Here is a 20,119-nt window from a genome sequence, read left to right as displayed (position 1 = left end):
AGTGTCAGTGTGAGGGTGTGAGGGAGAGAGATACAACACACACTGTATAGTAAGCCAAATAATAACACTTGAAGATTACACTTGGCTTCTTCCCACGTCTTTTCAAAGACACCGTTTAACCTCCTTGAGACTTACTGTCACTTGAGTCGGTTGTTAATTAGAGGGACACAGACATCAGAGACAGAGTCGGTGACTTAGTGTTCCTCCAACATGACCTTGTAGCTAAACATCCTTTTCCAAGCCTTGATGAAACCATTATCTAAGTAAGATACAGTCCGACTAATACCAAACATCAACAATATATTATACTTAATAACACACAGCCTCCACGGGGCCTCTGGCACTGCATTATACAGAGATTCCTCTCGTGTATGTTTGAGAGTCATTTAATGGATAAACCGATGGATTTGCGCAGGCCAACGAAATGTAAATGACTCACCCGTTACGAAGCTCGATGTTGAGGTAAAGCTCAACGCTCCAAGCCTCTCTGGTGGACTTGTGTTCACATTTGCATCTGAGGCATTTAGTTGTGCGCTACTTTCTAAGAAGACTTGGGGCTGGATTCAATCAGATTTGATGTTTATGTAACATCTCTTTATAAGATTACTGCCCACTCGAACGTACCTTTTGGGGGATATTATTTGGGGAAAATGGCTATTATGTGTGCTTGTCGGGCATCTTTCTAAGGTCAGGTGACAGGTCAGCTTATAGGTCACCTGACACAGAGGGCATCTTGGGTAGAACTGTTTCCATTAAATCATTCTGATTACTGTGTAAATACTACAATGGTTGATTTGATTGAATTTAGCCCTTTTAGTCAGAATATGAGGGACTGTCTCTAGCACCACTAGTGGCTGTGAAATCTCTGAAAACACCCCAGAAAGGAAAGAAACAGCGATTACCTTTAGACGTCTTCAGAGGATCCTCCAAAATGTGTGTGTGTGTGTGTGTACAGCAGTGGAGGCTGCTAAGGGGAGGACGGCTCATAATAAGGACTGGAGTGGAGCTAATAACACATTCCAGTCATTATTCTGTGCCGCCATCCCTCCACTGATGTACAGTGTGTGTGTGTGTGTGTGTGTGTTTACCGTGCATGCGTTTCTGTGCATTTGTGTGTATAGATAGAGAATGAACAGCACTCACGATCATTGCACTGAGTGCCGGTGTAGGAGGTCATGGAGCAGTCGCAGGTGTAGTTCTCCCACTGCTGGATACAGACGCCCATGTTGGCACATGAGTCCTCTTGGCAGGTGGTGCTAGGACCTACAGGTGGCAGAGCAGAGCCATGTGATACCCAGGCACAGGTGTGAGCACTAGCCAACAGCTCCCCAACAGGTGCCATGCAGAGGGTGTCAGTGCACATCAGTGGGCCATGCACTAGTCAGGTTAGTATAGGTAACAGTACATTACATTACTTCCAAAGGCATTATAGTACCGTAGAAGTACACCAAACTGAAGAAAAATAAAAACCACACGGCATTCCCTCCAAGTAGGTTTTAGTAAGACTTTTAGTGCACAGACATTGAACAGAGTACTGGACGTGTTTTCAACATGGCTGGTTGATGAGAGAGAACTGGCAGATTCAGACAAAGTGACTAGGGTCCCGTTCTCTCATATTGAGTGGCTCTGTAACAGTGCTATTACATGGTATGTACTACCTGTACACAGGCACTGTCCACAGTGTAGGTACATGTTCTTAAATAGTAGTTACAATGACTATAACAATGTTATTTGATTCTAGTTATATGTGAGGAATTGTTAGTGTATTTGCCAGTCTTTTACATTGTGCAAGCCACAACCTTATTCAATATGTAAATACTGTGGAACAAGATGTAGCTAGCTATACACTGTAAATCCATTGTGCCTGTTCATGTCAGCCCCATGTGAATACACAGTTTTAGAGCCACCAGAGGTTAATATGAAGTGCGACCCGGGTGTAAGCTCTCACATTCTCCCTCCTCCCGCTCCTTGCTCTAGCCAAAACCAGTCTAATGTACAGAGACACTGGGGAAGAGTTACCACATGGGAACAACATGGACAGGAAAGAAGATCCGAGATAAGAGACAAAACATTTTATAGCAAAGTGGTGCACATAGCTAGGATATGTGTTTTTGTTATATAAATGTTGGTGTGGAAGTGTCCAGATAAGTCCAGGGCTGTGTTTCATTCCAGAAAGGTGTTCCCCTTCCCCTCTGCCCTCGCCCACTGCCCTTCACGGAACCAAGACGACGGGTCAGACCCTATCCAGTTCTGTCCAAGGGAGTGAGCGAGGGAATATCGGAGGATGCAATCTATGTGGAATGAAAACGCAGCCTAAATGAGAACTTGAGGCTCACCACCTTCTACAGACTCATCCCATGTTTTTGCACGTTCATTTAAAAGGGAATGCAGTCTCTACTGTGCAGTAGTGCAAAACCAATTCAGTGGGAATCGGGACAATATTCCCACCGGAAACGGAAAACCATGTGAAAAAAAGATAACTGCAAATAAACTGGGTTTAAGTGCAATTTTCTTGTGCAAGACCATAATGAAACAAAACAAGTAGTAGAAATAGAACAAAATCATAGTAGGCTAAAAGTGCATTTATTGTGTAATGCAAAGTGCAGCGGAACTTAGATTTATGCAAGATAAAATGATTCACTTCATGTTTTTTTCTTCTACAGGCACCAAATTAGCTACAGACATCGATTTGTTTTTTCTCTCCAGTAACCTGAAATAAATCTATCCATAAATAAGTAGAAATAATACAAGCAAGTCATAAGTGATGATTGTTAGCATTATGGCAAGTCAGCTCCCCAGTTTAAATCTATATTCTATTAATCAACCTGAACACATTCTCAGGGGAAACATATATTAATATTGCTCAGCCGGGCCAAAATACGACCTAAAACCCCTCGGAGTGGACTTTTTGATATGTATAAATGTCTCTAAAATACCAACAGTCTCCGGCCTGCATTCATTGCATGTAAAAAGCTGCTGTCGCATTCTAATGAAATTAGCTGTCAGACTGTCGTAATCTCAGATTGAATGTAGGCGACCGTTTCTTTAATTAGTGTGCTAATCACACTGGTATATCAGGGAGCATCCACACTCTGGGACTAAAAGCATCTGAGGCAGAAGGGGGATTGTGTGTGTGTGTGTGTGTGTGTGTGTGTGTGTGTGTGTGTGTGTGTGTGTGTGTGTGTGTGTGTGTGTGTACATGCGGGTCTGCCTTTCTGGTGTATACACGTGTGTGTGTGTGTGTGTGCGTGCGTGCGGCGACCCACGGTGCGAGTCTTAATGGATTCTTCTCTGACGCTGCCCAGACAGGCGGGAACAGCAACGCTCTCCGTCTAACAACATTAGCATAAAACAAGTACACGGCTCGATACAGAAAAACAAGATCTGCAGACATAATTATACAGGCCGGCTAATGTTTTATTTATGCAAAAGCTCTCCATCGCAATCATTAGTCTGTCTCCCTGCCTGCCCGCCTGCCTGTGAAGTGAGGGTACGCCGTAGCACTAGCAACCGCTACCTATTATTCTCCAGAAGTGAACCATTTTATAACAAGCACATAGCCAGCCACAGAGAAGCTTTCAATACCTGGCCATGTTTGCAGTGGATTGTGCTTAAATGTACACTGTGCAAGGTGACATCATCATGCACAGCGGAGAGACTTCTTGCTTTACCACCAACGACATCAGACTTTAAATCAACCAAGACTGCTATTGACTCGACCTAATTGCGCTCTACCTTGAGGCATGCCAAAATGTGGAATCTTGGCAAATTACAATGTTTTTGCTGTTGATTTCTGTAAACAGGAAGTCACCCCGCTGTATATGATGACGTCATCTCGCTGAGAGTATCTTTAAGCCAAGGCATTATTCTTTAGTGAGTGGTGACACATAACATTACACACAGCATCTTTGGGCCAAGCTCAGAATGGAATTTGAACCTTCTACCTTGTAGGTCAGCTTTGGTGAAACCAACTTTGTTAGCGAAAAGAACAGAAAGTGAAAAACGATAAAATAAGGTTAGTAGGTGGCCAATGACTGTCGGTTAATAAAGCAAGCGCTTTACTAACATAGACATGCCCTTTAACCTCTCTAAGGAAGGGGTCAGGGGTCAGGGCTACACTACCATGACAACCAAACTATAAGGAGACATGAAACAGATGGGAACAGTACAGAGAAAACATGTAGGTGAAGATGGTTATGGATTGGAGATTTTTTGGGCCTATTGAGACACATTGTATATTGTCACATCAACAAATGAAGGCCTATTTGGAAGGGCAATTGCACCATCGGTTTAGCTACATGTTTACCTGTTTAGTCATTGCACATAATTCAGACACACTTTACTAAAATATTCATATTCAAGTGAAAATGACAACAGGAAATAACAAACAGACATCTGCATGGAAACCTGCAAAGGAATATGAAGCAAGCGACATTTTCATTTGACATGAATAAGGTATTTAATCAAACCCAATTAGGATTTTTAAACATTGTGTAGGTGTATACTTAAAAGCATATGGGACCATTGCTGCTCAAGAGTGATGAAAACACAAAAGGTTAGTATGCATATGTTTTACAATGAAGGAATGAGGACAAACGACACAAGACGGTTCAGGGATGACGTGAGTCACAGAAACAACGAAATACAGTTTAACACTCATTTTGTTTACCTTCAGATTGAACTTAAACGCATTGCTGCCGACAGTAATGAATGAGAGCTGCATTGGACAATTAGGTACGAATGCTCTTCAAGGCCTCGAGTTCTCAGCTTTCAGCTCAGTGGCCCAATGGTCGAGGCATTAGCGCCATCTAGTGAGGGTTTGATTCAATTACAATAAACTATGCCTTACATTCGAAGTTCAGGACTATAATACTCCCCAAATCGATTTGTAACTTTGTTGACTTACCGACTTTGACGTAACATAGCCTACTAAAAGTCCATTGTTGATCCCTGATTAAAACTGCATGACAATATTATAATTAAACTGTCACATTGTTTTGTGATTAACTGTGAATAGGGGAGCCTTAACGTAATAAAGCAGATTCGGCCTATTTGTGTTTGTTAGTTTGTAATTGAAGTTTCCTATTTATTCATGGTCAATGCTATCAAGAATCCTTGGGAAGTCCCTAACCATAACCCATTACCCTAACCATTAAACTTACCTAAACCTAACCCTTATCTTAACTATTTAAAATGTCAACTTTAGTGGGGTATGGATGATCCCAAGGCACACGGATAGAACGGACTATTTATTCATGTTCTGAGGAAAGCTCACAATCTCATGCGTTTGCAAAAGTGCTCCTTTACACGTACATGCTTAAACCAAGTCATCACGTTGCTTATCCGTTCATAACAACCACTGTTCCGTTGGTAACACTTCGGTCAACTCGCCCTGCTTCTGGGTCTTCATGCTGGGCGTTACAGAGACGCAAATCTCACGCATTCCTTTACCTGGACCCGGTTTCCCATAGTGATGGAATTTAGGCTTTTACCAGTGTTTTAATGATGCATCTTTTCCAAAGACACCGCGCAGAAGAAGAAAAAAACCTCGCTAAGAGCCAACTTATGCTTGATCTGAATTGTGTGGTGCAATTTCGAGGCAGGCAGAGGCCAAATTGAGCTCCACACCTCGTGCGGAGGGGGCTCCATTTGGCCCTCATTGACATGAATGGTTGACGATAGGTGAGTGCGGGAGATCCTGTGTAAACAAACCCACTCCACAGCGGCTCTGCGCTGCTCCACGAAGCGCAATAAGTATGAATGCCCTGACGTCTGCAGAGACCATATCACAGTAAGTGCTGCACGGCCAATGCAGACGTCAGCTTGACCATGCACCTCCTTTTCAGTGTGTTGTTGGAGCATGGGTAGATACTGATAGTCTCGGGATAAGCTTTCTCCATTCAAACCTACATTATAGGCCTACTGACGACGGATCAACTCACATTAGGATTACCACCTATAGTAGCAAATATTGAGGCAGGGCATTATAATGCTTAGGCCTACCCTATAATAATGTACTAAAATCATAATTGTGCACCTGTTGTCACACAGTATTAAATATGTTGAGGCAAACATTTGACATAGTGGAGCACAGAATTAGCCGAACAGAACCCTATTGACTGAACCATACAGGAACTACGTAGCCTAACCGATCGGACTACCCTACGTTTTTATGCAGTGATCACGGGTTTTCATTGTAAGCATATTTCTTATTCTTGTCTTGTTTGTTAACAATAGCAAAGACATTGGCAACCGTGTGGTGAACTTCATTCCGAAGATATCGCCGGCCACAGAGAGACAGATAAACAGCTTGATTTTATGTTTAGCAGGGAGGTCTTCTGTGTATAAAGTGATGCAAAAGGGCATCGCATACGACCTCGATCACACCTACTGTACCATTGCACAAAATGGCATGTACGCGTCATCATCTGGACACGTGTGCAACAGAAGTGAAACATTCACCTTCCGCTACCACTTCTGTCAAGCCGTCGACACACGCAGTTTGATGCAGCACACAGAACACACTGCAATTGTCTTTGCGATGTACCGAAATGTAAATCAATGTGAGTGTGATGGAGGCGTTGGCTGTTGAACAAGTGGTCTGAGGCAGTCCGTAAATACGAACATTTAGTAAGTACAACTTTAGCAAGAATGGTTTTAGGAAACAGCTCGGAGATTTAACAATGCTCCTAGGAAGGTTCTAAGATGAACTTAGCCTTAAACATGCTTATGGGAAACGGGGCCCATTGAAGCTCCCACGGACTGTTTGGGATAATTCATTCTGATAGTGTGGTTGGTTGTGTATAGACAACGCTAAGTTGTTTTAGTTGTCTCAGGTATGCTATAGACCAGGGTTTCCTAACTGGTGGCCAGCAGGCTGAATTTGGCTGGCTGGTGGATTTATTTTCCCCACCCAGGTTTTCTGAGCAAATGTTTTTACAATGTTTTATTTTTATTGTTGGACATAAAACACCAGGAAATCAGCTCCAAGTGATTTGAATTTTGGGAATACTTGGGAACAGATTTCCAGAATTCAAATCACTCGGAGCTGATTTCCTGGTGTTTTATGTCCAACAATAAAAAAAAAAAAAAAAAAGCAGAATAACACCTGATCGTATACAAATGTAAGCAAGGTTTGAAATGATTGTGTCAAATATTATATCTGTTTGGGCGGTCAATTTTTGCGGTCAATTTGAAGCCTACAAATTAATTAATGGTAAAATGATACTTTTTGATCATGCTGCTCCATCTGCTGTTGAACTATGTGCTCCAAAACCCAACTGACTACCCTGCCACTATTCTTGACAGGAAAGTTCATTACGTGACAATGATTTAGCAAAAGAATAAGTGAAAATACACACATCCTCACAGCCACTCACAGACAAACAAATGACAACAAAGAAGAAATGTCATGGATGTGATACAACGGAAGACCAAATAAATATGATTTATGAGCTTTTATTGTGAAAAATAAATAAACAGATATTTCAACACACACATCACGGTGTATACTGTATCTCCCAAAGTAACATTCAGACTTGTAATGAGAGGAAGACTTATGGGGATATAAATATGGAGTTATAGATATCCTGTACAATAGTCATAATGTTAAAGGTATATTAGGTGTATATACTGCACCATTATGTGGCTCTCTGATACGGTCTTTTCAAAAGAACAACAAAAGAAACAAGAAGAACAAATGCACAACAGATAGATTGAAATAAAATAGAAAAAAAAACAAGATGAGAAAACACTCACACAAAAAGAAAAAGGAAAATAAATGTTCAGAAAACAAAAGGATTCACGGTGCAAACTCTTAAGACTCGGGAAAACTTGTCCACTGACCAAAAAACTATATTAACCAAAAATGATATTTGAAGAATAGTCAAAAGAGCATAGAGTATTTGCAGCGATGATTCTTAATCTGAATGAAATGTGATGCTAGTGCAAAAATGTTTCAATAGGCCGCCGTCGGCTCGTTGATATGCATGGAATATTTCAAATAAACGCTAAACAAACCGAAACTTTTGGCATTCTAGTTTTGTGCGCACATTGCATACAAGCTGTTGTATCGTATCTGGGGTTTTCCATATGGCTCCATAGAGATATTACAATTCTTATTCATACTATTCTCTATAGTTGCATTGTTGCTTGCGCAAGAAGAGCCGATTACATTTCTAATCTGAACATTAGTGCAAACTGTATGCAAATTTGGGTTGTACAGTATAGTGCGTTAAACCAACAAATAGCCAATCGTAGCTATGTATGATAAGGACTTATTGTACAGCACAAAATACCAATTGATCACATAACACTTACATGCCCACACAATCAAAAGTTTTGTATACAAAACGGACATAATCAACATACCGGTAGCTCCCTGTCCTGTATGTACAGACACACTTCTACACAAATGTTTTCTTTATGTGTTTTTTTTTTTGTCTTTCTGAAACATGACTGTAGTTATCAATCATGACGAGCTCCTAAAACACTGATAAAAAAAGGGAAACATCTCAAAACAACAAAGTCAACAATGGTTGTGCTTGTGCTAATGTGTACTAATGTTACTGTAATGCTGCTTTGAGCTGTGCTGATGTGACATCATCATTGTGCGACCAATGTGGCCGATATGAGCTAGGTCTGGTCCTCGAGGTTGAAGTTACCCATCACCACATATCTATAATTTCCTAACTTCAAACCCTGACCATATACATTAGGATGAATTAATACTGACCCTTCACCATTGGTTGGGGTCAACATCTACTGTACCTACTGTAACAATGGCAGTTGGTGGTGGTTGTAAATGTCCAGCCCTGCTCAAACTAACAGAAGGCTGTCTGGGTGCTGAGTGAGGTGACCAGCAGTGTTAGTAGGATGGACGAGGGAGCGTAAGGTACAAGGGAGGTGGAGCTACTGTTGGAGTTAAGGAGGAAGAATGGGCTCCCTGAGCTGTCGTTGACGTTTTTGTTGTTTCTGGGGTTGTAGTTTGGGTTGTAGTTTGAGTTTGAGCTGAGGTCCGAGTCGGACATGGTTTTGAGGGAGGGTGTACCTTCGCATCCTCGCTCGATCTGCCCGCTGCGGAACAGCGCGTCCTGGAGGAGGTCAGGGAGGCGGCCGTTGAGGTCCACAGAGGCCAGGCAGCCTTGGAAGCCATCCCGGGACGCCACCAGCTTGGGCAGGCTACCGTACATACCAGGGCCCAGTCCAGCAATAAACAGGTCGCCTGGAGGGAGGAGGAGAGAGGACACCGACATGTACTGACAGAGTCGAGCTTTATCATTAAGTCTTTTGTTTTACAGTCCTGGTAATGCTTTATTTTACAGTCCTGGTAATGTTTTATTTTACCGTCCTGGTAATGCTTTGTTTTACAGTCCTGGTAATGCTTTATTTTACAGTCCTGGTAATGCTTTATTTTACAGTCCTGGTAATGCTTTATTTTACTGTCCTGGTAATGCTTTATTTTACAGTCCTGGTAATGCTTTATTTTACAGTCCTGGTAATGTTTTATTTTACTGTCCTGGTAATGCTTTATTTTACAGTCCTGGTAATGTTTTATTTTACTGTCCTGGTAATGCTTTATTTTACAGTCCTGGTAATGCTTTATTTTACAGTCCTGGTAATGCTTTATTTTACAGTCCTGGTAATGCTTTGTTTTACAGTCCTGGTAATGTTTTATTTTACTGTCCTGGTAATGCTTTATTTTACAGTCCTGGTAATGCTTTATTTTACAGTCCTGGTAATGTTTTATTTTACAGTCCTGGTAATGCTTTGTTTTACAGTCCTGGTAATGCTTTATTTTACAGTCCTGGTAATGCTTTATTTTACAGTCCTGGTAATGTTTTATTTTACAGTCCTGGTAATGCTTTATTTTACAGTCCTGGTAATGCTTTATTTTACAGTCCTGGTAATGCTTTATTTTACAGTCCTGGTAATGCTTTATTTTACAGTCCTGGTAATGCTTTATTTTACAGTCCTGGTAATGCTTTATTTTACAGTCCTGGTAATGCTTTATTTTACAGTCCTGGTAATGCTTTATTTTACAGTCCTGGTAATGCTTTATTTTACAGTCCTGGTAATGCTTTATTTTACAGTCCTGGTAATGCTTTATTTTACAGTCCTGGTAATGCTTTGTTTTACTGTCCTGTTTAAGCTGTTATTTGCAAATATATTATGTTTTTAAAGAGTGCTTTACGATAATTCATTGTAAAAATTCTACATAACCACCAGGGTGGACGTGTGCGACTCAAAACCACAATAGCCCATTGAGCTAAAGCCCAGGCATTAGCTCTGGGACATGGGTATTCAGGTCTCAAGCAAGGTTAGTCATCCCATATGGTTCACTGAACCACCTCTGCTATATACTCTACCTTTCAGGTCGAGGTTTTTGGCTCCATTGACCACCTGGCTGGTTGCCTTGGCGTCCACCTTCAGCGTGTGGATGTTGCTGTTGTCACGGGTGATGACCACGTTGTGCCACTGGTTGTCATGGAGAGCCCGGTCGCTGTTACCCTTGATGACGTTAGGCCCATTGCCAAGGTCAAACACGTAGTGGATGTACCTGAGGGAGGTCAAAAGTCAGTCTGGTCACTGAATGAACACCTGTTTGACCAATAGGAGTGGCGCAGCAAAGGAGATGACCTCTAGGCCTCTGTGAGTGGAGGATGGGAACTACAGGAATATGTCAAAATGGTGACATATAACCACTGCAGTTATACACTACATGGCCAAAAGTATGTGGACACCTTCTCGTCAAACTTCTCATTCCAAAATCGTGGGCATTAAAATGAAGTTGGTCCCCCCTTCGCTGCTATAACAGCCTCCACTCTTCTGGGAAGGCTTTCCACTAGATGTTGGAACATTGCTGCGGGGACATTCAGCCACAAGAGCATTAGTGAGACCAGGCACTGATGTTGGGAGATTAGGCCTGGCTCACAGTCGGCGATCCAATTCATCCCAAAGGTGTTCGATGGAGTTGAGGTCATGACTCTGTGCAGGCCAGTCAAGTTCTTCCGCAAGAGGTCGACAAACCATTTCTCTATGGACCTCACTTTGTGCACGGGGGCATTTCGTGCTGAAAAAGGAAATGTCCATCCACAAATTGCTGCCACAAAGTTGGAAGTACAGATATCATCTAGAATGCTGTCATTGTATGCTGTGAGGTTAAGATTTCCCTAAGGGGCCTAGCCCGAACCATGAAAAACAGCCCCAGACCATTATTCCTCCTCCACCAAAAATAACAGTTGGCACTATGCATGCGGACAGGTTGCGTTCTCCTGGCATCCGCCAAACCCAGATTTGTCCATCGGACTGCCAGATGGTGAAGCATGATTCATCACTCCAACGCTTGGCATTGCGCATGGTGATCTACTCGCTTCAGCACTCAGCGGTCCTGTTCTGTGAGCTTGTGTGGCCTACCACTTTACGGCTGAGCCGTTGTTCCTGCGAGACGTTTCCACTTCAAAACAACAGCCCTGACAATTGACCGGGGCAGCTCTAGCGGGGCAGACATTTGACTTGTTGGAAAGGTGGCTTCCTATGACGGTGCCACGTTGCAAGCTCTTCAGTACAGCCCATTCTACTGCCAATGTTTGTCTACGGGTGTGGCTGAAATAGCCGAATACACTCATTTGAAGGGCTGTCCACATACATATGAATTACAGTATATGTCACTTATTGTGATTATTATTGTTATATGCTACTGTAATACCATCCCTGTGTACACCTACTGTCCTTCGTAGTTGAGGTGGCAAAAACAAACAAAAAAACTTTAATTAACAACAGTCTAAGACCAGGTTGGATCCCACTCACCCTTTGACTAGCTCCACAGCGATGAAGTCGTTTCCGTCTCCACTGTTGAACATTATGAAGCCGTCCGGGGAGGTGGTTTTGAACTGGAAGAACAGGTGCATAGAGGTGTAGGCCTGCAGGGTGGCCAGGCTCAGGTAGCTGCTCTTGGACTTGAAGGTCACGGGGTCAGCGATGATGGAGCGCATGCCAAACCGGGCGTTTAGCTCGCAGAAGTCGATGTCTCCGTTCTTACAGAGATCAATGTACAGCATCCCGTTGAACCTGGAGTCAATAGATTGGGAATAAGGTTCTATTTGAAAAAAAAAATGATATTATCTGATGCATTAAAACAGATAAAGTAAACCACTTTCTTGTCAACTGGAAGAACTTGTCATTCACTAGCGGCAAACGTATCAACAAGATCTGCTGAAGTGAAGCAAAACAAAACAGCCATGTTAACTGGTTCAGATTTGGTTTCACCAAAACTGACACCAATGCGATGGCGTAGTACTCACATTCAGATCTGTTCGCATTGCCTGTAAAGAGCTTGTATCTTGCATACTGCTATGTCTTTCTGGGTGAAGTATCGACGTTCATTACAGTATATGGCAGGAAGTATATAACAAAGTATATGAGAGAAGAGGAACCTGAGGCTCTGCAGGTGTCCGATGAAGCTAGAGGGGATGGCCGAGACGAAGCGTCTCTCCGTCATGATGCCCGTCTCGATGTTGTGGAACTCAAGACGGGTGTGGTCACCCGCCATCTGGCCTGGAGTAGGGGATGAAGTGAAAAAGAAGAAAAAAGAAAAAAGAAAAAAAGAAAAAACTGTCTGATACTAACACAAAAGGGCTGAATTTAAAGAGGTGGTGAAATTCCGGTACGATACGGGTAAATACAATGTAATAGTACAACTGAATAAGCTCAGCAAGAACAATTCAGTCACCTTTCTCAAATAATTATTTCAAATAAACATTTAAAACCACCGGAAGGACAGTTCACGTTTAACGAGCTAATTCTGTCATTCCCGTAAGCCTGAAACTAAATGAGAACACCAGACACATCAACCCACACAAACAGTGGCTGATGAGGAACTTTCTCTCAGACTGTAGCTAGTATAGTACCTTCTGCTACGTCATCGTCCACCGTGAGCTTGTAGGTTTTTCCCCGGCGGACCACGCGCACCGTATGCCACTCATTATCATTGAGTTTTTGCCCAGCATACAGGGTCTCGGGTCCCTTGCCTGAGAACGATGGTTGGTCACAAAGTTAAAGTTGTCCTGCCTCCCCAACCAAACCTTTGCTTTCCAGTTGCTTTCCAGTTTCCAATAGGGGCTGTCATATTGGGCCTTTTCCAATAGAAGGAGGTGATATAATGGGCTTATTTGTAACGACTCAAAATGAGCAGGTGTAATACAAGGCATATATTGGGGATGATGACAGCAGAGCACCTTGAGCATGTCAAGTTGATTTGTATTCTGATTCAGTGTCAATTGGGATCATTTTGGCATTTTCACTTTGTTCACTTTTCAAATTACACGTGTACTTGGGTGTTACTGTGGAAAACAAAGGTTAGGTTATTTTGGTAAAAAGCAACAACGAATAAATTTTTCTACAACAATATTTCTTAAATTGTGATTGCACACTGGAATAGCACCTTTGTGGAAACGTACGACTTTAAATATGTACTCAGCAGAAAAACCACTGCAGTCAATGTAACAATTACACAGCTTTTACTCATCATAGGGTCTGGAAGTACCTTCCAAAAACTTTTAAAATCTGTTATTAATAGATGAATTCTACGTAGTTCAAAGAGGACTGTAGTGTTACCTACACGTACACTAGGTTATTACTGTTTCTTTCACAGCCAAGTAACGCCCCAGAGCTGATCGCTTGAACTTCAGCTTGGTTTAGCCAGAATCCCTCTAAGCACCAGTAAAGCCCAGTGATCTAGACAGTCTACTGCACTACCGTGTGCGTGTGTTCTCACCCTGTCATGGGTGTGCTGTTGATTTAAAACAGCCGACACAAACAGAGTCTGGCAGACACAACCACATGAGCTCAGAACCCCTGGAGGGATGCTGCATTGATTTGGACAGTTTCATGTTTCCTTGCGCTGTCATTTTGGGAGTGTTAACATCTTGACTTTTAGTTTTGAAGGTGGCGGGTATTGGGCCCAGTAATGTCATCGCATCATTTCGGGTAATGCTCGTAATGTTACTCATAACTAAGATGTACTGTACCACTCTTTTATAACTAAGACTATTAGCTCTTAAATCACAAAATAGGCCTCATTTTACACAATATTACAAAGGGGGTAAAAATATAAGTGGTTGGAAAGGTACTGTGGGTTTATTTCTGAGACCACCTTGATTTTCTTTTCCAGGTAGGCTACCCAGCAGAAGACATTATGTCAAATCTGGATTCCACTCTTTGTCCTGAAATGCCACAGCAATTTACTGCAGCAATTAGCATCAGACATTATAGGAGCCGAATGTACAATAACAGTAATCATATCTGTCACTCACACACACAAGCATGCACACAGGGACGCGTGGACACACACGCACGCAGGAACATGTGCACACACACACATACACACACACACACTGAACGCGTCTCTTACATAAAAGGCCGCAGTCCTCACATGCTCTTAGTCTGTCGAGAGCTTTGAAACTAATGTGCAGCACTTAAAATGTACTTTTCATTCTATTGTCTGACAACTTAAAAAGACAGACAGACAGACAGACAGACAGACAGACAGACAGACAGACAGACACAGACAGACAGGAGACAGTACTGTACACTAAAGGTTTCCGAGCCCTATTCATGAGTAAAAGCAGTTAATGTTGACCTTCTCCCCAACAGTATGGACACTTAATATACCTGAGTGTATTATAGTGTCGTACTAAAGCTCTGACTTAGAGACACACGTTTAGAAGCAAACAGAGCTCACCAAATTGACACATTAAAATAAATCGTACAGTATCATGACACTGATATAATGATAATAAAACCATTAACTAATTTGTCGCATTTCACTTGAAGAGGACCTACACTATATGAATAGTATAACATCTTTACATATGTTTATCATTTTGTATATTCAAGTTACTTATTCTACAACACATATATATTGTAGTAGAATAAGTCTATGTATTCTACATTGTCCACCTACGATGAAGCTCTTTCATGTAAGAATTTTCAAATGTTTAGTTATGTAACAAGTGGTGATTTATTAATCTCAACTTCGTGCTGAAAACCAAAACGCTAAACATTGTATCTGCCATATATGATTTTTGAAAAGGGTTATATAATTATCCATCTCTAAAAAGGGAATTATATTGCAGCAAAAAAAAAAACGCAAAATCAAACCTTCATTACAATAGAACTTCCTATATAACTAAAATAAATTCATGCGGGGGAAAAGAAATTCGGTCACAGGACATTATAACATTATTTAATAAAATATGGCCTTAAATAAAACTAAAACCTAAGAGATTAACAAATCACCACCCTGACTGTCTGTTTCCAGTTTGAGTGTTTCTGTTGTCCGTGATCTATTGATGGTCTGACCAGTTGAACTGACAGACACACCCCTTCTCCAACCAACACCATAGGGATCAGAGAAAGACACACTTCAAATAACACATTCCTTTAAACAGCAGAGTATCATAATACAAGAGCAAAATGAAACTTGAGTGTTAACTTACTGGAAGTACAGTTTATCCTGATACAGTCTAGATGGGGAAGAATAAATGACAGATGAAATTGCATCCTTCAAGGTTATAGCTGCAGACATCCAAAAACAAGAATTCCACCCTTCCGGGGACGTCCACATGCAGAGAGGCGGCCATTTTGTAAGGGGGAGGTGGGGGGTCCTATATAGACTTTCAGGTGCTAGACTGTTAGCTTAGATTACAAATGGCTGGCTTGAATTCTACAAGTGTGACTGCAATTGCAATATGATTGTAATAACTGGTAATGTAGCAATAAGTATGAGGTAGAATGAATATATTCACAAATGTAAAATCTTTGGTCCATATACAATAGTTATGGCTGACATGGGGATTAGTTGGGTGTTGTATGGTAAAATGTACATAGCGCTTTTGCAGCACTTGTTTAAATTATGAAATTAACTTAGTTTTGTGACCACCACTATAACACTTAGATTATACACATATGGGCAAACGTAATTTATTTAAAGCTGCATAACAAGGACACTGGCTGTCAACATTTTAAAAATGGCCGCTTTTATTTTACCAACCACATAGATTCTCCAACCCAGCATAGACTTCCATTTTGGAATAGTTTTCATTTTGATTTTAAACACAAAGTCTCCAGCTCCGAAGCCTTCACACCAACTTGTTGACTAAACAGGCAATTAAAATCATATATCTGATATTAGCAAGAAGGTGGTGTTAGCTATTCATATTGGAGCCACAGATCTTTGAAACAGTGCAATGCTATTCTACTTGACAGTTGAATAAACTTAAATATTTAAAAAAGTGTTACAAATTATTTTGGAGCAATATTTCCAAGATTTTCAATTTAAAAAAGCGAATGGACTAGTGAAAGATAATTGACTAGTTCCTTCACTGACAACAAATTCCTACCTGTTATAGGCCTACAGGTTTTTGTGACGGCCATTTTGAGTCGGCCTATGGGATCCTGCAAGGGACATTCTGGGTTGGTCACCATGTGGCTGGTGGGTTCATGTGTCGTCAACCGCAACAGAAAAGTGGGAGCGAACAGCCGCGATCCAATCAGCACCAGCACCATGCAGAGGCATAAGACCCTCATATCTAACAGTACAGCACAGAGACTGTGTTGCTCAGTTGGTAGAGCATGGCGCTTACAAGGGGTGTGGGTTTGATTCCCACTGGGGTCACCCATACGTAAAATGTATGCATGCATGACAGTAAGTCGCTTGGATAAAAAACATCTTCTAAAATGCATAAATATTATATACAATGTAGGTTGTTTCTATGAAACAATGTAAAATATGGGTTTAGATAAACATATCAAGGATATGTATCTCTTTAACACTTAAATGTGGATATGTGATGCTTGTTATTGATATTGTATTTGATACAAAAAGTGAATTGTGTAGGGTAGTTTTGTGTAGCCAATTTTTGTAGTTGCAATGCAGTTTCTTCTTAATAAAATACTTTTGATGACTAAAGTAATATTTAGTGTGCATAATATAGTCTATCAATTGCTACTGTGGGTACTATAACAACGAAGCACACTACAAACTATTATGACAAATATCCAGCTTTATTAAAGCTTTAATCAACGTTAAAGACAAATAGTGTGTAAATATAGGTCATGTATACTAGTGCTTCTTTCCTTTTTGAAACACAGTGGTGTGTTTGTAAAAAAAAAGAGAGAAGGAAGGTTGCCTGGGGGGCAGCCAGCTGCAGGTTTGGCTGGGCTCTGTTCTCGGGCTGTTCGCCTGACGGGCCGCAGGCTTAAGGCCTTTGAAGGGGTGAATACCATCTTTTGACAAAGCATGATGGGAAAATGGAGTTGATAGCTAGATGTACATCGAGAGCGTATATAGTATGTGTACACCATAAAGAAGGAGAACAAACCCAAAATCAAAAGCCAAGAATTCTCAACTTGAAGACAAGAAGATGATGTTAGTTGAAAATGTAAAGTTGAGATTTTTTTCTTTCTCAATTTCCTGTAGATGATGAACTGAGAATCAGTTGGAGTAAGTCACCTCTTAGAAAGTCACAGCACTGCACAATGCTTATAAAGATATATTTGATATACTATACTATAATAACAATAGTGTGCAAATCAGCCATAGCGTGATATTCAAAAATAGTACGCAATTCAGACTTTAAATGAACATTTAAGATATACTTTATAATTAATTATATCTACTGGTGCTGTGACTGTCTCAAAATGACAATGGCTATGGTTTATCTGTTCAAAAGATGGGCCAGACAGCATATTTATCAATGACAAGAACTTTCAGAATGAAATAGCTTAAATAAAGCCCCAAAAGTCTAGTTAAAAAGTATAGTAATCTCTATAAAGAGTGTTAATCAATCTATATCTAATGACACATATCACAATAAAGGCCATGCAAATAAAAGTATAAATATATTTTTGGAATCATTACTCCTTACATTATTGCGATCCTTTACTCTAAGAACCAAACCAAACTACGAGTTTAAATAAGAAAGTTAAATAATAATGATGGAGGGATAGAGACATTGAACGAAGAGAGAAAGAGAGTGCCACATTTTTTAACACGTGGCGTAGTCTTTAATGTCATACGATACCTAGGTTGACCGTGAGCTTGACCCGGCCCCCGTCCAGCTCTAGACGCAGCGTGTCGGCCGAGTCCCGTGAGGTGGTGGCCATGAGCAGGCCGTAGGCCCGCTGGGACATGAAACGTAGAGACACGTCCTCAGCCTCTGTGTGCATCACCTGGGGCATCACCACCTTCATGTACATACTGCCGTCATAACTCAAGATGGATGCCTCTGCCAAGGGGAGATGGAAGAGGGGAGAAAGAGAGAGAGAGACAGAGAGAGAGAGAGAAACACAGAGCACGAGAGAGAGAGAGAGAGACACAGAGAGAGAGAGAGAGAGACACAGAGAGAGAGAAACACAGAGCACGAGAGTGAGAAAGAGAGAGACAGAGAGAGAGAGAAACACAGAGCACAAGATAGAGAGAGAGAAAGAGAGAAAGAGAGAGAGAGAGAGAGAGAGAGAGAGAGAGAGAGAGAGAGAGAGACATACATTTGTTAGTCACAACATCTGCTGTCACACATCTTGTTTAGGTGGAGAAATCTACATCATAACTTCATTTTCAGCACACGTGCATGCTCCACACACAGACACACACACACACACACATGCTCCCCATGCTATTGTCAGTTGCTGGTTTCCCATCACCGCTCTCTTCAGGTGAGCCTCTGTATTTTTGTTCACTCTCACACACATTTATCTGCCATAACAAATGTTAAATACATACTGTATCTACAGCATGCTGTGGACTCCCCTATAGCGTATCCAACTGTATTCGTTTACACACAGATGATGGCTGAGGTACAAGGGAAGGGTTCAAGATGGAACACACACATACACTCTTATACCTCACAGCCCGCTCCTGTCTCACAGTAGAGATGAGAGGGGGAGAGCGTTGTATGAAAATGCGTTAAATCGGCCATGAAATAGCTACTCTGGCAGAGCCGGGTTTAAAGCAGAGAGGAAGAACACGAGGGGGAAACAAAAGGAGACGGACTGTGCTACCCTACATCTGCTGGAATCTGTATCCGCTGATATTACAAGCCTACTCTGCTCGCTCTCCTCCTCTCTCTCTCTTTCTCTCCATTTCTCTCTCCATTTCTTGCTTCCTGGCATCCAGCCAGTAGACACAAACACTCTTTTAGTCCTCACAGCTGTGAAGACTCCATCCGGAAAACACACACACACCCTCCTTTGACGCAGTAGCAAAGAAATTGCTGACAAACTCTGCAATTACATCCCAATCAATATGCTATTATGTACGATTAGATGCTTATCTCCCTCCTCCCCTCCAAGCTTCTGCCAAGGCCTAATATATACCCAGCATAACAGGTATAGGCTGGACGAGGACAGGGGGAACACCTCTGGGTACAGCCAGAACCAGGAAGAGAGAGGGGAAGAGATAGAGAAAGAGGGGATAAGAGTGGGTGAAAGATGGAGGAAGAGGTAGTGAAACAGAGAGAGAAGGAAATAAGTAAGGTGGATAGTGAGAAAGAGAGGGTGATAAAGACAGTGAGAGAGAAAGAGAGAGAGAAGTAACACAATGGAGTTGGGAGAGAGAGAGAGAGAGAGATGGAACACCTCCAGACAGAATGTCTATGGTTGAGTGTGAGGTGTGAAGAGAGATCAGGAAGGTTTAATATCCCAGTAAGTGACTGTCAGGCTGATACTAACTGACAGAGCGACAGACCCCTGAGGGACAGACAGACAGACATGTCACTATAGTGTGTTCACATAGACGTGGTGGCAGGTTGTCTTCCGCTGGCAAGCCACAAACAATAGTCAGGGATTAGTCCCTTCAATTTAATCTTTTAATTTATCACAACTAGGCCGGTATTCAGAAAGCATCTCAGAATAGGAGTGCTGATCTAGGATCCGTTTTGCCTTTTAAAACATAACAAATAAAAGGGAAGGGCCTGATCCTGGATCAGCACCCCCGACTGAGATTCTTTGTGAAAAGGGGCCCTAATCTTGGCTTAACCAAATGGTTAAAACATCTATTTAATATGAAGGAAAGGATGTAGTGTAGGGAGAGGATGTGATTGGAGAGCATGGACAACGGAAA

At 41.6% G+C, this 20,119-nt stretch overlaps 1 protein-coding gene across 1 annotated transcript in view; it reads right to left on the bottom strand.

Moving 5' to 3' along the window:
- LOC139374953 (neurexin 3a) overlaps nucleotides 1-20,119 on the bottom strand; it is a 447,428-nt gene that overhangs the window by 255,509 nt on the left and 171,800 nt on the right. Inside the window, exons 10-18 of the mRNA XM_071116227.1 lie at nucleotides 18,084-18,287; nucleotides 15,498-15,524; nucleotides 12,909-13,028; nucleotides 12,435-12,555; nucleotides 11,809-12,069; nucleotides 10,368-10,558; nucleotides 9,050-9,223; nucleotides 3,945-3,971; nucleotides 1,144-1,263 (exon numbers count right to left, since the gene is read on the bottom strand). Of these exons, the coding sequence (XP_070972328.1) occupies nucleotides 1,144-1,263; nucleotides 3,945-3,971; nucleotides 9,050-9,223; nucleotides 10,368-10,558; nucleotides 11,809-12,069; nucleotides 12,435-12,555; nucleotides 12,909-13,028; nucleotides 15,498-15,524; nucleotides 18,084-18,287 (1,245 nt within the window). The remainder of the gene's footprint in view (nucleotides 1-1,143; nucleotides 1,264-3,944; nucleotides 3,972-9,049; nucleotides 9,224-10,367; nucleotides 10,559-11,808; nucleotides 12,070-12,434; nucleotides 12,556-12,908; nucleotides 13,029-15,497; nucleotides 15,525-18,083; nucleotides 18,288-20,119) is intronic.

Source organism: Oncorhynchus clarkii, chromosome 19 (genome assembly GCF_045791955.1).
Source record: "Oncorhynchus clarkii lewisi isolate Uvic-CL-2024 chromosome 19, UVic_Ocla_1.0, whole genome shotgun sequence".
In the NCBI taxonomy this organism is placed as follows: Eukaryota; Metazoa; Chordata; class Actinopteri; order Salmoniformes; family Salmonidae; genus Oncorhynchus; species Oncorhynchus clarkii.
The sequence above is the reverse complement of the archived record's forward strand: the minus strand, read 5'-3'. Positions and strand labels throughout refer to the sequence as shown.